Source organism: Neofelis nebulosa, chromosome 6 (genome assembly GCF_028018385.1).
Source record: "Neofelis nebulosa isolate mNeoNeb1 chromosome 6, mNeoNeb1.pri, whole genome shotgun sequence".
Classification (NCBI taxonomy): Eukaryota; Metazoa; Chordata; class Mammalia; order Carnivora; family Felidae; genus Neofelis; species Neofelis nebulosa.
The window spans coordinates 93,166,309-93,181,224 of record NC_080787.1 but is presented as its reverse complement, the minus strand read 5'-3'; the positions used below and the strand labels follow the sequence as shown (position 1 = coordinate 93,181,224).

Here is a 14,916-nt window from a genome sequence, read left to right as displayed (position 1 = left end):
AATAGATTTTGTTTTGCTATAAAGTGACAGTCATACACCTAATTTATTTGCATTTTCAAAAATAAGTACTAAAAATAGTTATTTCCAAATGTAAACGGGGTTAGGGACAAAAAGATGCTGGGTGTTTAAAAAACATTAGGCATAGGGATTTTTTTTTTAACTTTTTAAAAAATATTTATTTTTGAGAGAGATACAGAGTGCAAGTGGGGCAGGGGCAGAGAGAGAGAGGGAGACGCAGAATCTGAAGCAGGCTCCAGGCTCTGAGCTGTCAGCACAGAGACTGATGCAGGGCTTGAACCCAGGAACCGTGAGATCATGACCTGAGCCAAAATCAAGAGTAGGATGCTTAACTGACTGAGCCACTTTGGCATCCCTGCCCATAGGGATTTGAATCCACAGTTCTCCATCCAAACTACAGAACACAGAAAATTGTTTGAGTGACTGTTCTCTCGGTTCTCCCAAAAGATGGCACTAACTAGCTGACTGTAACCTTGCAAATACATAGGGAGAAGTTAGTTGCATGAAGTGGGTGCCTAGGGCATTAGGGCTTAATTCTTTCGAGGAACCCTTTGAGAAAAGCTGCTGTAAACTTTAATAAAGATATACATTCACACCAAAGACATCCAGCAATTGATTACATCCAGCTTTTGCTAAAAGAGTAGTGGCTTTTTCTTTCGTATCACCACTAGCATTTCAGTAGTGTCTTAAATTATCACACTTATTAACCTTATCATCTGTTATTATCTAGACGGTAGGTCGTAATGGTTAAGTTTGTGGATTCTGAAGCCAGACTACCTGGGTTTGAATCTTCTATCACTAACCGCGTGCCTCAATTTCATCTTCATCTTTGCAGTGGGGACAATTACCAGAGGAAATAATGCTCTCAAACTCTGTCTTTAAATAAGCAAACTGTAAAATAAGTTTACTTTCCCTGTGCCCACAGGAAACTAGGGAATCGCCAGTGTTCCCCTTTTGGTTTAACCAAGGCAGTTCACAAATATTTTTAACTTTGAGAAAAGGTAGATGTTTAATATTGCTTGGCAACAAATTTACTATTCACTGTTTTCAATTTTCTCCCACGAAACCTGCAACTCTGTGTACCTCCTGTTTATTTTAGTAGGTTAATTTGTTGAAATTTCTGGCCAGTTTAGAAACACCTTGAATTTTGGTCACTGTTGCTAAACTGCCCTACAGAAAGATTATACAAAGGGTATAGTTGACAAGAATACCCATCTTTCTGTATTTAACTTTGTTTATAGTTTTCAGGTGTCTTTTTTTCTTTTTTTTTTTCAGTAGTGAAGTTTTTAATGCCATCATTACCAGTTCCATCAGTCTTTCCTGTGAAGATTTTTTAGCCTTTTGGGCCATGCTTTGAAAGTTTTCTGAACTCCAAGATTATAAAGATATTCACCTACAATTTCTTATACATTACTTTTTTACATATGTCTGATTTAATATTTTTAAGTTTGGTTTTAAAAAAGATAATCATAGTATCTTTGTATTGGAGTCACTTTTATGGTAGGAATATTTGAGGTACTTAGGATTACTTTTTAGATACTCTTAGCCTTAGCCAAGTTGTTGAAAAAACATATCTTCTTTCTTTGCTGGTTTTCTATCTTGCAAGACCTGAGATATGTATAGAACCTACCAGGTCTATTCAGTTAGTTAACCAGCAACTCTTTGAGTACTTAGGTTATAGACTTAAAGGGAAACTACTGAGATATAAAAGAGCTTTAAAAATTTTATCTAGAATGCCTGAAGCCTTCCCTGAATGTTCTTTGCATTCTGGGGTCTATATTTTATTACATAAATGCAGTATCTGATGACAGTGCTGGTAATATAAAGGAGATAAGTAAGGTAAGATACTTACTGTGCAATTGGGGGAGGGGCAGAGAGAGAGGGAGAATCCCAAGCAGTCTCCGTGCTTGACCTCGAACCGTGAGATCATGACCTGAGCCGAAATCAAAGATGTTCATGATAACATCTTAGCAAAACTTTTAGAAACTAAATATAGATGTACATTTGCTAAGAAACTGTCAGCTGAGAGTTTAAGATTCTAGTTTAAAAAAATGGTATCTGAATCAATCTCTCAATAACTTGACATACAAACAGGTATGTGTGTTTTAATAAAAAGCAATGTATTGGAAGTAATATATTATACTTAGTTTCTAAAAGTTTTGTTAAGATGTTATGAATATAAGGTTTAATATCCCTATGCTGTTCACTGTGTATCAGTCTTTTTACTCTTAAATCGTAAGCAATTAAATATAAACAGTTACAGATAGTGGTTCCTATAGTACCTGACACACAATGGAAATTTAATAAATCAATTGAATTTGAATTGTTAAATTTTATAAATGTACTACTTAGTAAAATTAAAAACTTGTACTTTAAAACGCATTTAAATACTTGTTAGAATATGTCATTTTATTTTCTAGTTAAATGATCTGATCTACTTAATATTTAAGCCTAATAGCATAATTAATTTTGAGTATGTTCTCACAGACTTGGATGTAAAAGTCAATAAACAGACCCTTGCCACTTGTGTGAAGTGGCTATTTAACCATGAAATAAACTATTTTTATTGCCATTGCCCTGTGGATATATTCTTTCTGGCAGTGCTGTCCATATTTGGTGGCTGTGCATGGAGAGCCAGGTGGTGCTGAAAAGCATCGCACAGTGAAGCGTGGATATATCTAGGTTCGACATTTGTCATCCCTTACTGCTGAAGGGAAGGGTAAAATCTGTTTTTCCATATGTTTATGCTTTTTTTTCTTGCCCGCAGTTTTGTCCAGATGGTCTTATGAACATTGTTTACTTTAGGACGCTATCCCAGATGTTTTGAAAACTGATGGGTAAATGTGGTACAGAGATTTGCATGTTACAGTTTTAAAAAATGCTGTTTGTTCTTGTAAGAATAAAATTTATTTCTGGAAAAATAAAACATTTATTCCAAGTGAATGATAAATACTGTAAAATACAAAAACATATATGTGTATATGTATATATGTTGTATGGTTAATATAATCTATATAGTTTATTTTCCCCAACATTTTTTCATGTTAATTAGCAAAAAAACATTATGGCAATGTTAAGTATAAGAAATACTTTTGAGGAGTCATTTTTTCAGGGTTATATACCCCTAGATATGTAAGACTCTTGCCTCCCAATCTTTTATAATTCTCATTGTGCATGAATCACTGAAGAGAAATTAGGTGGTAATATGACAACAGATTTATAGTCAAAAGATTGTCTTTAAGACTTTGGGCAAATTACTTAACATGTTGGAGACTGAGTTTTGTAAATGTAAAATCAGAGTAACAACCTTGCCCAAAAAGATGGACTAATGCTTGGATTTAATTATTCTATCATCTTTAATCTCTTAACAATCACTATGAAGCCATCTAGTGGCAATTGCTGTTAATGAGAGCTGAAACCTGCTTTAGGCTCTGGTTGGGATCTCAGTATAATTAAGAGGTAGACTGCTCTTTTTTTTTTTTTTTTTTTTTTAACGTTTATTTATTTTTAAGACAGAGAGAGACAGAGCATGAACAGGGGACGGGCAGAGAGAGAGGGAGACACAGAATCTGAAACAGGCTCCAGGCTCTGAGCTGTCAGCACAGAGCCTGACGCGGGGCTCAAACTCACGGACTGTGAGATCATGACCTGAGCCGAAGTCGGACGCTTAACCGACCAAGCCACCCAGGTGCCCCAAGAGGTAGACTGCTCTTATTCCCAAACCCAGCCAGGATCCATATGGGGCCTCCTCTTGTTTGCATAGTGCTTCCTTTTTTTTTTTTAATGTTTATTTTTGAGAGAGCGCGCGTGAGCAGGGGAGGAACAGAGAGAGAGAGGGAGACACAGAATCTGAGGCAGGCTTCAGGCTCTGAGCTGTCAGCATAGACCCCAGTGCAGGGCTCGAACCCATGGACCGTGAGATCATGCATGACCTGAGCCTAAGTCAGATGCTTAGCTGACTGAGCCACCCAGGCACCCCTTGTGTAGTGCTTCTTAACCACTGACTGGCTTTTTTCGTTTGCTTTCACATTTGCTTGCAGGTTGGAATATTGTCTTTGCTTTTTTTTCCTGCTTTTCCTTTTCTCCATTGGCTGGCCTCTGCATGTCAGTGACTTCTCCATTGATTGTACCAGCCTTTGCCCCCAAGCTTTAGTATGGGATTTAATTCTTATCACATGTTTTAATATATGGAAGACAGGAGAAGAGATCTATCTTGCTAGTACTTTTCTGTGTTAACCCAGAACTCTAGGGTTGTGATAAGATGTTACCACATGTTAAAAAGAAAAGCCACAGTGGCACCTGGGTGACTCAGTTGGTTAAGTGTCCGACTTTGACTCAGGTCATGATCTCATGGTTTGTGGGTTCAAGCCCTGCATTGGGCTCTGTGCTGACAGTGTGGAGCCTGCTTGGGATTCTCTCTCTCTCTCTCTCTCTCTCTCTCTCTCTCTCTCTGTACCCCTCCCCGACTCTCACTTTCTCTCTCTCTCTCAAAATAAATAAATAAATTTTAAGCAAAGAATTAGCTGAAAGAATACAATTAAGAAAAGCCAAAAAGATAGGAGAACCACAATCAACATAAAAGGCAAGTTCATATTAGCAATTCAGAAAATCCAGTTAGAAATAAGAGATAAACTTGAAGGGGGGGGGGGAAACCAGGAAGTTATAGGAAATGATTGAAAGTGAGGACATATAAACAACGGACATGAAGAATAGCTTACGAAGATCTGGATTTTGGCACAAATAACAATTCTCTGGTCTGTCTTCACACACTTACATAGTGCTTACCTTGCTGGGTACTTTGCAGATAGCAGCTCTGCATTTAATCTGAAAACATTATAAAAAAATGTGTTGGGGCACCTGGGTAGCTCAGCTGGTTGAGCATCTGACTTTGGCTCAGGTCATGATCTTGCGGTTCGTGAGTTTGAGCCCCGTGTCAGACTCTACTGACAGCTCAGAGCCTGGAGCCTGTTTTGGAATCTGTGTCTCCCTCTCTCTGCCCCTCCCCAATTCATGTTCTGTCTGTCTGTCTCTCAAAAAATAAATATTAAAAAAAAAAGAAAGAAAATGTGTTAATAACCCCCCCTCGACTGATGCCTTTTTTTTTGCAAAAGTCACAGGTGCCAAGTCAAACCTTATTTGAACCAACAGGGTGTGCATGACATCAGTCTGCCCTTACCCAAGATTAAAGTTTCTCTTTATGGTGTTTGCTGCCTGCTTCTGTCCCTGAACACAGAGCTACCTCCAGCATCTGTTCATCTCCCTCAGTGCTGTCATATAGAAGGGTAGGATGGGAGGGGATGTCTTAACCTACTCTTAAGAACTCATCAGAAGCTGGGGTGCCAGGGTGGCTCAGTCGGTTGGGCGGCCAACTACAGCTCAGGTCATGATCTCGCGGTCTGTGAGTTCGAGCCTGTGTCGGGCTCTGTGCTAAGAGCTAGGAGCCTGGAGCCCGCTTCCGATTCTGTGTCTCCCTCTCTCTCTGCCCCTTCTCTGCTTTCTCTCTGTCTCTCTGTCTCTCTCTTAAAAATAATAAACAATAAAGAAATTTTAAAAAAAGTCATCAGAAGCTTAGAGGGCCAAGATTCTACTGGATCTCCTGTTTAATCTGGTACATTTTTCATTTACTCTAAATTTTTATTATGGATGTTCACGCCAACATCACAGCCCTGTGGAAGAAAGAGTAGAGACGTTTTCTGATCCCCACCCATCTGGGGAGATAGCCAAATATTTAAAAGTTAATTAGCAATGCAAGACACTATATCATTATTAGATGAATAAAATGTATAATTGCGAAGAACTACAAAATCTGAAAGTTGAGAGGAATTTAAAATAATATTTCAGTTAAAACCAAAAGATTGGAGAACTTGGCAATTTCCCATCAAACTTCAAATTATATTTTGATTCAGAAAGTAACGTGCTGTTATTATGTATGATCAATCATGTCAGTTAATAAATGTTAGAAATTATTCATTTTCATATTGTTTTTAAACATGATGAATTGATATTATAATGTTCAAATCTGTATTAATTATACAAATCAGTGAGCCCAAAACATGCACTTATATGCCAAACATATAGGTGTTTTTTTTGTTTTGTTTTTTTTTGCATCTAAGGCATGTCCTAGCTTTCTTAAAGAGCTGCACCACAGAGTCACTATAAAAACACAAAAGTCCCTTCAGTTTAATAATAATGAAAAACTCCAAAAATGGCAAACTGAGGGGGCAGGGAAGAGGCCCATAGGCCAGGGGCACAGGAACCCTGCTCATGGCATTTGGCCTGGCCACAGGGCCCTGGTCCCTGGTGTTTTACTTTTTTATAATATAGTTATTAATTTCTTAAATGTTTTATTTTGACAGTTTCAAACTTACAGAAAAGTTGCAAGAATACAAAAAAAAAATGCCACCATCTGGTGATTTTCCAGTTCCATCATTTCTTCTATTTATTAGTTGGCATTCTCTTGTAAGGAAAAGTTTTTCTCTTTTCCTCCCATTTAAAAAACCTATTATCCATTCAGATCCATTCTCATTTTGCTCAGTGAATAATAAACTATTAGTACCCTTCTTTATTTTGATATTCAAATTTTCCCAGATTGGACCAGTGGGAACTTACTCAAATTGATGTGTATTTTGACATACTCATCAGTTTTTTTGAACACTTCCTTATTTTCTGGCACAATAAAAATGTTATAGGTTTATTTTTTTTCTTTGCTGCCCCAGTTTTAGAATCAGGAGTCTTGGGGCGCCTGGGTGGCTCAGTCGGTTAAGCATCCGACTTCGGCTCAGGTCATGATCTCACAGTCCGTGAGTTCGAGCCCCGCGTCGGGCTCTGTGCTGGCAGCTCAGAGCCTGGAGCCCGTTTCAGATTCTGTGTCTCCCTCTCTCTCTACCCCTCCCCTGTTCATGCTCTGTCTCTCTCTGTCTCAAAGATAAATAAACGTTAATTAAAAAAATTTTCATTTAAAAAAAAAGAATCAGGAGTCTTGATTTCTTTATTATTTTTTTCAATGTTTATTTATTTTTGAGAGAGAGAGATAGAGACAGAGCATGAGTGGGAGAAGAACAGAGAGAGACATAGTATCTGAAGCAGGCTCCAGTCTCTGAGCTGTCAGCCCGGAGCCCGATGTGGGGCTCAAACCTACAAGCTGTTGAGATTATGACCTGAGCCGAAGTCAGACACTTAACTGACTGAGCCACCCAGGCACCCCAAGGAGTCTTCATTTATTTTTGTGGGGAATGGTATTTAGGAACCAAGATCTGGATGTTCTCTCCTTATTTTTTTTACTTTATTCTTTTTTAATTTTTAATTCATCTGGAATTCATTCTTCATTATGGTATGAGGCACTGATGTGTATGTCAAAATGAAAAATTATTTAGTAGGAGGATACCAACTGGAGACATTTATTTGTCCCTGACATCACTTCAGGGACAGTGATTCAAGGGGAAATGTTACTTAATTTTAAGTAATATATTTAAATTATTTTAAATGATGGTTATTGAATTTTATATCTTATGTCAGTTATGTTTTCTCTAACTTAGGTGCATTCTCTAGAATCTTAAAACTTTGTGAAGAAAAATATGAAGCAGGTGAAAAAAAGAAAGGAAGAAAAGGCAACAGTGTAACACCTGTGAAAGGAATTACAAATTTAGGAAATACTTGCTTTTTCAATGCAGTCATGCAGGTAAGAGCCATCAGGAAACTTTGTAAAATGTAAAAGATTAATTTATGTTTATTGGCACACCTGTAAACTAGCAAATGACAGCTAAATGTTCCCCTGGAGATTTTGCTGTTTTCTTTTTTGTTTTAGGCCATCGTTAACCATTGCTGCATAACGTATGTATGCCCCCTTTTCACACAGTGCTTCTGGAAGGCCTTCTCTGTGTTTTACTGTGATTTAATCAGTAATACTGACGTTTATTAAATGTGAACATTTTTTTTGTAAACTTAAACATTTTTTTGCTATGTTAGATGACGTTTGAGAGCTTAAGAGAGTATTTATTCCATAGAATCAGAGGCATATTACAACTGAATCAGAAGACTTTACTTTTGTTTTCTTTTAGAACTTGGCACAATCTTATATTCTTTCAGAACTGATGAATGAGAGCAAAGAAAATGGTACAAAACTCAAGATTTTTCCTTCCTCAGACTCTCACCTGGTAAGAAGTATGACTACCTGGATAATAGCTCTTTTTAGATGAGCCACTGATGGTGTCAAAATCTACCTTTAGTATTTCTCCGAATGTTAACTGAAATGATGTTTTGAAAAAATATTTTGAAAAAATCATTCAAAAGCATTTTGTGAAATAATCAGATTTTAAAATTCTAAAGTTATACCTTCAAGATCTGTTAGGGTTCAAACATATCATGGGTCAAACAATACAAAAATATTAAGGCAGCTTTCAAACAAACATACTGGAAAAAACAAAAGGTGTTTGTTTTGTTGAGCAAAATGTCTAGGACTCCTAGACATTTGTAATTACTGGTTTTGTTATTTACTGGTAACATTTCCTTAAATATAGCATTTTAATTCTTTAAAGGTAGATTTGGTTTTAATGGTGAACATCTAAAGGTTTTTAGGAGCCTAGTCTGAAAATGGGTTTTTAAGCTAGTGAGAAAGGAAAAAACAAACAAACAAAAAACAGCGCTTAACATTCAGAAGCTGGCGTGGCACCTACAGTTAGGCCATATTGTTCAAACAGTCTCACAGAATGCCAACCTCAGGCTAGGTTGCTCTGAGACTGACAAACTAAGACAAAGCAAGGCTACTTCATAATTTTATCTAAACACAGACAAAAGCAAAGTTCGTCTACCACTGAGAAAAATCCCAAACATCTTCTTTGACCAAAGTGAGAGACTGCTACTTCTTTACTAGTTATAGCTTTATCCTTGATTTTGTCTCCCAAAGAGACTAGAATTTAGGTTATCCTAACTCAAAGATAAGATATATCAAGATACCCAGTGATAGAATTACCCCCACTTTCTGACGGCATTCAACTGAGAGCAGGCTTCTGCTTCCTTAGACTCTCCCCTAAATTACTTATCCAAAACTCAATTCCTCTATCAGTTCTTTCCAACACCCTTTTATTGAGACACCCCATGCTTTCCCATCGTGTATGTTGTCCCCAAATGCAACAAGTAATAAACCCCTCTTGTTCAACTACCAGTGTGTTCCTGGTAGTCTTCGGCTTGAGGGAGCTGACACTAGTAATAATGTTTTTAGTTAGAAATTGTGTGTGTGTGTGTGTGTGTGTGTGTGTGTGTGTGTGTGTGTATTGGAGGAAGACAGTGTATATATAGCTCATGATCTGGCTTTTGAGAACACTTAAGAAAGGGGAGTTCTAAAAATTCTTAGCTCAGTGTAGTAATCTTAGATTTTTCTTTTCCCCAAGGAGGCAGATTTGAAAGACGATATTGTATTTCTTTGTTGAAAGAGCAGCCTATAAACTTACTGCCTGTTCAACCCCTTAAAATCTTTATGGTAGGTCCTATACTCTTCTAAAGTTGAGTGAGATAGTGAAAACCATTAAATGGAAGTTGATACTTAGTCACTTGAAAAGATTTCCTATTAAATGTGATTGAATGTTAAGTATTTTACATGTAGAACTGTGTCTCAAGATTACTATAGGGCAGTTAGATACTATAACTGATCACTTTAGGTTTGCATTATTCTAAGAGGAGAGTTTCAATCTTAGATCTTAGATACATGGGACATACAGTTGACCTGAGCTGGAGGGCTGTCAGCATAGATCACTACTCTTTGAATCACCAGTTTTACTTTGCCCTTTGTAAACTGTATGCCTTTTGTTTCTTTTCCTTACCTTATTGTGCTGGCTTGAACCTCTAATAACATGTGGAATAGAAATGATGAAAGCAGGCATCCTTGCCTAAAATCCCCAAATTAGGGGGAAAGTATTCTTTCAATAACATTAGGAATGAAGTTAACTGTAGGTTTTTCATAGGTGTTCTTTTTTGTTTATTAATATCTGAAAGTTTGTACCTTTTGACCTCATTCACCCATTTTACCTACCCCCTCACTCCCTGGCTCTGGCAGCCACCAATCTCTTCTTTGTATCTATGAGCATGTTTGTTTGTTTGTTTGTTTGTTTGTTTGTTTTTGGGTGTTTTGTTTTAAATTCTACATGTAAGTAAGTTCATATGGTATTTGTCTTTCTGTGTCTGACCTATTTCAATTAGTATGCCCACAAGGTCCATCCATGTTGTTTGCAAATGGTAGGATTTCATTCTTTTTTATGGCAGAATAACATTCCATTGTATAAGTATACTACGTATTCTTTATCCATTCATCAGTTGATGGATACTTAGGCTGCTTCTATAATTTGACTATTGTAAATAATGCTGCAATAAACATAAGGGTGTGTGTATCCCTTTGAATTAGTGTTTTTATATTCTTTTAAAAAAATTTTTTATATATTTGTTCATTTTTGAAAGACAGAGACAGAGCACAAGCAGGGGTGAGGTGGAGAGAGAGGGGGGCACAGAATCTGAAGCAGGCTCCAGGCGCTGAGCTGTCAGCACAGAGCCCGACATGGGGCTCAAACGCACGGACCATGAGATCATGAGCTGAGCTGAAGTCGGACGCTCAACCAACTGAGCCACCCATGAGCCCCTAAATTTTTTTTTTAATGTTTTTATTTATTTTTGAGAGAGAGAGAGAGAGAGAGAGAGTGAGCGAGCACGAGCAGGGAGAGGGGCAGAGAGGAGGCACAGAATCCAAAGCAGGCTTCAGGCTCCGAGCTGTCAGCACAGAGCCTGATGCGGGGCTCAAACCCGTCAACAGTGAGATCACGGCCTGAGCTGAAGTCAGATACTTAACAGACTGAGCCACCCTGGCATCCCAGTGTTTTTGTATTCTTTAGGTAAATACCCAGTTGAGTGATTACTGGATCATATGGTAGTTCTATTTTTAACTTCTTGAGGAACCTCCATACTGTCTTCCAGAGCGCCTGCACCAACTTGTATTTCCACTAACAGTGCACAAGGGTTTCTTTTTCTCCACATCCTCACCAGCAGTTTTTTCTTTTCTTTCTGATTTTAGCCATTCTGACATGTGTGAGGTAATATCTCATTGTAGTTTTGATTTGCATTTCCCTGATGATGAGTGATGTTGAGCATCTTTTCATGTGTCTGTTGGCCATCTGGATGTCTTCTTTGGAGAAATGTCTGTTTATGTCTTCAACATGGCAGAGAGCACTTTTGATACTCAGAGACTATGGAAAAATTATAGCCTGTCCTTTCTGTGGTTTTAGTCAGATGGTTTTAGTCAGATTTAAAAAAAAAATTTTTTTTTAATGTTTATTTTTGAGAGGCGGGAGGGAGAGGGGCAGCGAGAGAGGGAGACACAGAATATGAAGCAGGATCTAGGCTCCAAGCTGTCATCACAGAGCCTGATGCAGGGCTCAAACCTATGAACCGTGAGATCATGACCTGAGCTGAAGTCAGATGCTCAACCCACTGAGCCACCCAGGTGCCCCAGATGGTAGATTTTTTTTTAAGCATAGTTGGTATGAAATACGTATGTAACATGTATTTCATAAATGCACGAATGAGGCAACATATTTGGTAGTTGTATTAGAAGATAACTTTCTATAATGTCCCAAGATGATATTTGGCATTTTCTTTTAATTCATTGTTTGTAAGGAGAGAGGATTACTGGTGAAGATAACATTTTAGAAAGCAAAACTTGGTGGGGGAAAAATTCTAGAATAAAATGGGTTTCTCCCTCACACAATTTTAGCTGCTTTTGTCAAGCTTTTTCTCTCCATTTTAAAAGACAGGGAATAGGGGCGCCTGGGTGGCGCAGTCGGTTAAGCGTCCGACTTCAGCCAGGTCACGATCTCACGGTCCGTGAGTTCGAGCCCCGCGTCAGGCTCTGGGCTGATGGCTCAGAGCCTGGAGCCTGCTTCCGATTCTGTGTCTCCCTCTCTCTCTGCCCCTCCCCTGTTCATGCTCTGTCTCTCTCTGTCCCAAAAATAAATAAAAAAAAAAAAAAAAAAAAAAAAAAAACGTTGAAAGAAAAAAATAAAAGACAGGGAATGGTGTACTAATTTTGTGACATAATTTCCCATTCCTTATTTTATTCATAAAATATTTTGGGAAAAGAAAGCTATGGAGTTTGCTGATAAATATAATTTATAAATTATATTTGATAAATATAATTTATAAATATAATTTATGATTGGAAATAAATATATAGCAAGTAGATAAGTAATTTCACTTTTAGGAAAGCACATTAAGGGACATTTATAAGCAACTAAATATTGGTGATTTAACTCTTAAACTAATACTTTCATTAAGTAAAGAGCAGAGGATATGAGAATACCTGTGTTTTTCAAGGTAAGACACTTAATTCCATTATCCCATTTTTTAAAATATTCATTTTATATGTGTGGGAAAAACGTTTCTTAATGCACTTGAGGCAATTTAGTTGTCATTTAAACAAAGTATAATTCTTAGTTTTTAATAATATTTAAGTTTAAAATTGCATATTTCTGACAAAGAGTTGATCATGTTTTTAAAGGACCCATTAATGGTGGAACTTTCAAGCCCTGGACCATTGACCTCAGCCCTGTTCCTGTTTCTTCATAGCATGAAGGAGACTGAAAAAGGACCACTTTCTCCTAAAGTTCTTTTTAATCAGCTTTGTCAGAAGTGGGTGCATCTAAATTTTTGATATAAATAATTATGAGTTATAAAATTCTAATGTATCACTTAATATGGGTAGTTTCACTCTTACTATAACACTATTCTTGTCTAGACTCTCAAGAGATTAAGAACTAATATTTGTTTAATTGCAGCTGTGTGCTTTATTAAAGTAAATTATATCTCATAATACTCTGAAGAAGTGCTTGTTTATCCCCATTTTATAAATAAGGAAACTGAGACTCTCAGAAGTTGAGTAGCTTACTTAGTTGTATATTGACAAAGCCAGGATTCAAATAGAGGTCTGTCCTGATTCAGAAGCCCATGATGTAAGAACAAAGAGTAAGAAAACTATAGAATTGTAAAATCTAAAAGGTGCCATAATAGGTCATCTGAACCTAGTTTTCTTATTTTTACTTTTATTTTATTATCATTTTTAAGTACACTCAACCTGCAATATGGGGCTCAAGCTCATGACCCCAAGATCAGGACTTGCATGCTCTACCAACTGAGGCAGCCAGGTGCCTTCCTTATTTTTATCATTTTTTAAAAAATGTTTATTATTTTGAGAGAGAGAGGCAGAGAGAGGGAGAGAGAGAATCCCAAGCAGGCTCCAGGCTGTCAGCGCAGAGCCTGAAATAGGGCTTGATCTCATGAACCGTGAGATGACCACCTGAGCCAAAATCAAGAGTCAGACGCTTAACTGACTGAGCCACCCAGGTGCCCCTTTCCTTATTTTTAGAAATGAGCTTCAAGGCAAATAGAGTTTAAGTGAATTTCTCAAGATAGTACTGTATGTTCAAAAACAAAATCCTTGGGTACATGGAAATACATACATACCATAAAGGACCTGATGCAACTTTAATGCTTTCACTTATTCCTTCATCTAAAAAAATTGAGAACTGGGGCGCCTGGGTGGCTCAGTTGGTTAAGCGTCCGACTTCAGCTCAGGTCATGATCTCACGGTCTGTGGGTTCGAGCCCCGCGTCGGGTTCTGTGCTTACTGCTCAGAACCTGGAGCCTGTTTCAGATTCTGTGTCTCCCTCTCTCTCTGACCCTCCCCCGTTCATGCTCTGTCTCTCCCTGTCTCAAAAATAAATAAAACGTTAAAAAAAAAATTAAAAAAAAGTTGAGAACTTATTTGTGTCAGTTACTTGCTAGATTCTAGGGATACACAGTGTATAACATATTAAAAATAGATCCTGTCATGGAGTTCATGAGCTAGTCCAGTCCACAATTACTAAAATATGTAGAAACAAAATTCTTTAAATGGGAACTTAACATTTTTTTTTATATCTCTAGGCTTCAAAATTTCATTTTAATTTAAGCTAGTTACTTGTACCATGGCATTATATTGTATTTTATCTCATAGAATTATACCAAGGTTAATTTTTTCAAAAATAATTGTGAAAAGAACACTTACCATGAGCTCTACCTTCTTAAATTTTTTCTTTTTTTCTCTTGAAGTTACTTATTTATTTTGAGAGAGAGAGAGGTGTGGGGGAGAGAATCTTAAGCAGGCTCTGTGCCAACAGCACAGAGCCCAACTTGGGGTTTGATCCCACCAACTGTGAGATCATGACCTGCTCTGAAACCAAGAGTTGGACACTTAACCTACTGAGCTACCCAGGCACCCCTACCATCTTAAAATTTTTAAGTATATAGGGGCACCTGGGTGACTTAGTCGATCAAGCATCCAACTTCGGCTCAGGTCATGATTTTGTGATTTGTGAGTTCAAGCCCCATGTTGGGGGCTGTGCTGACAGCTGACAGCTCAGATCCTGGAGCCTGCTTCAGATTCTGTGTCTCCCTCTCTCTGTCCCTCCCCTGCTTGCACTCTGTCTGTCTCTCTGTCTCTCTTTCTCAAAAAATAAACAAACATAAAAAATATTAAGAAATAAATAAACATTAAAAAAAATTTAAGTGTACAAAATATTGTTGACTGTAGGTGCAATGCTGGACAGGAGATATCTAGAGCTTGTCCATCTTGCTTGACTAAAACTTTATGCCTATTGATTATTCCTATCTATTTTTCCTTTACTCCAGGCCCTGGTAAGACAACATTGTGCTCTTTTATTTTATGAATTTGACTATTTTAGGTTCTTCATATAAATGGAATCACACTATTTGTCTTCCTGTGACTGGCTTATTTCACTTAGCATACTGTGCCGTGGTATTTTGAATGTGGTCAAAAATATAGAGGGTTTATTATGTGTTTAATTTAGTAGGCAAATGCTGTTT

The 14,916-nt window shown here is 37.4% G+C and overlaps 1 protein-coding gene across 7 annotated transcripts in view; it reads left to right on the top strand.

Annotated features, from left to right (window-relative positions):
* Positions 1–14,916, top strand: part of USP45 (ubiquitin specific peptidase 45) — a 78,659-nt gene that overhangs the window by 24,238 nt on the left and 39,505 nt on the right. For all 7 annotated transcript variants that reach the window (XM_058734802.1, XM_058734800.1, XM_058734803.1 and 4 more), the window contains 3 exons: positions 7,554–7,696; positions 8,076–8,171; positions 12,554–12,684. In XM_058734802.1, coding sequence (XP_058590785.1) covers positions 7,554–7,696; positions 8,076–8,171; positions 12,554–12,684 — 370 coding nt within the window. The remainder of the gene's footprint in view (positions 1–7,553; positions 7,697–8,075; positions 8,172–12,553; positions 12,685–14,916) is intronic.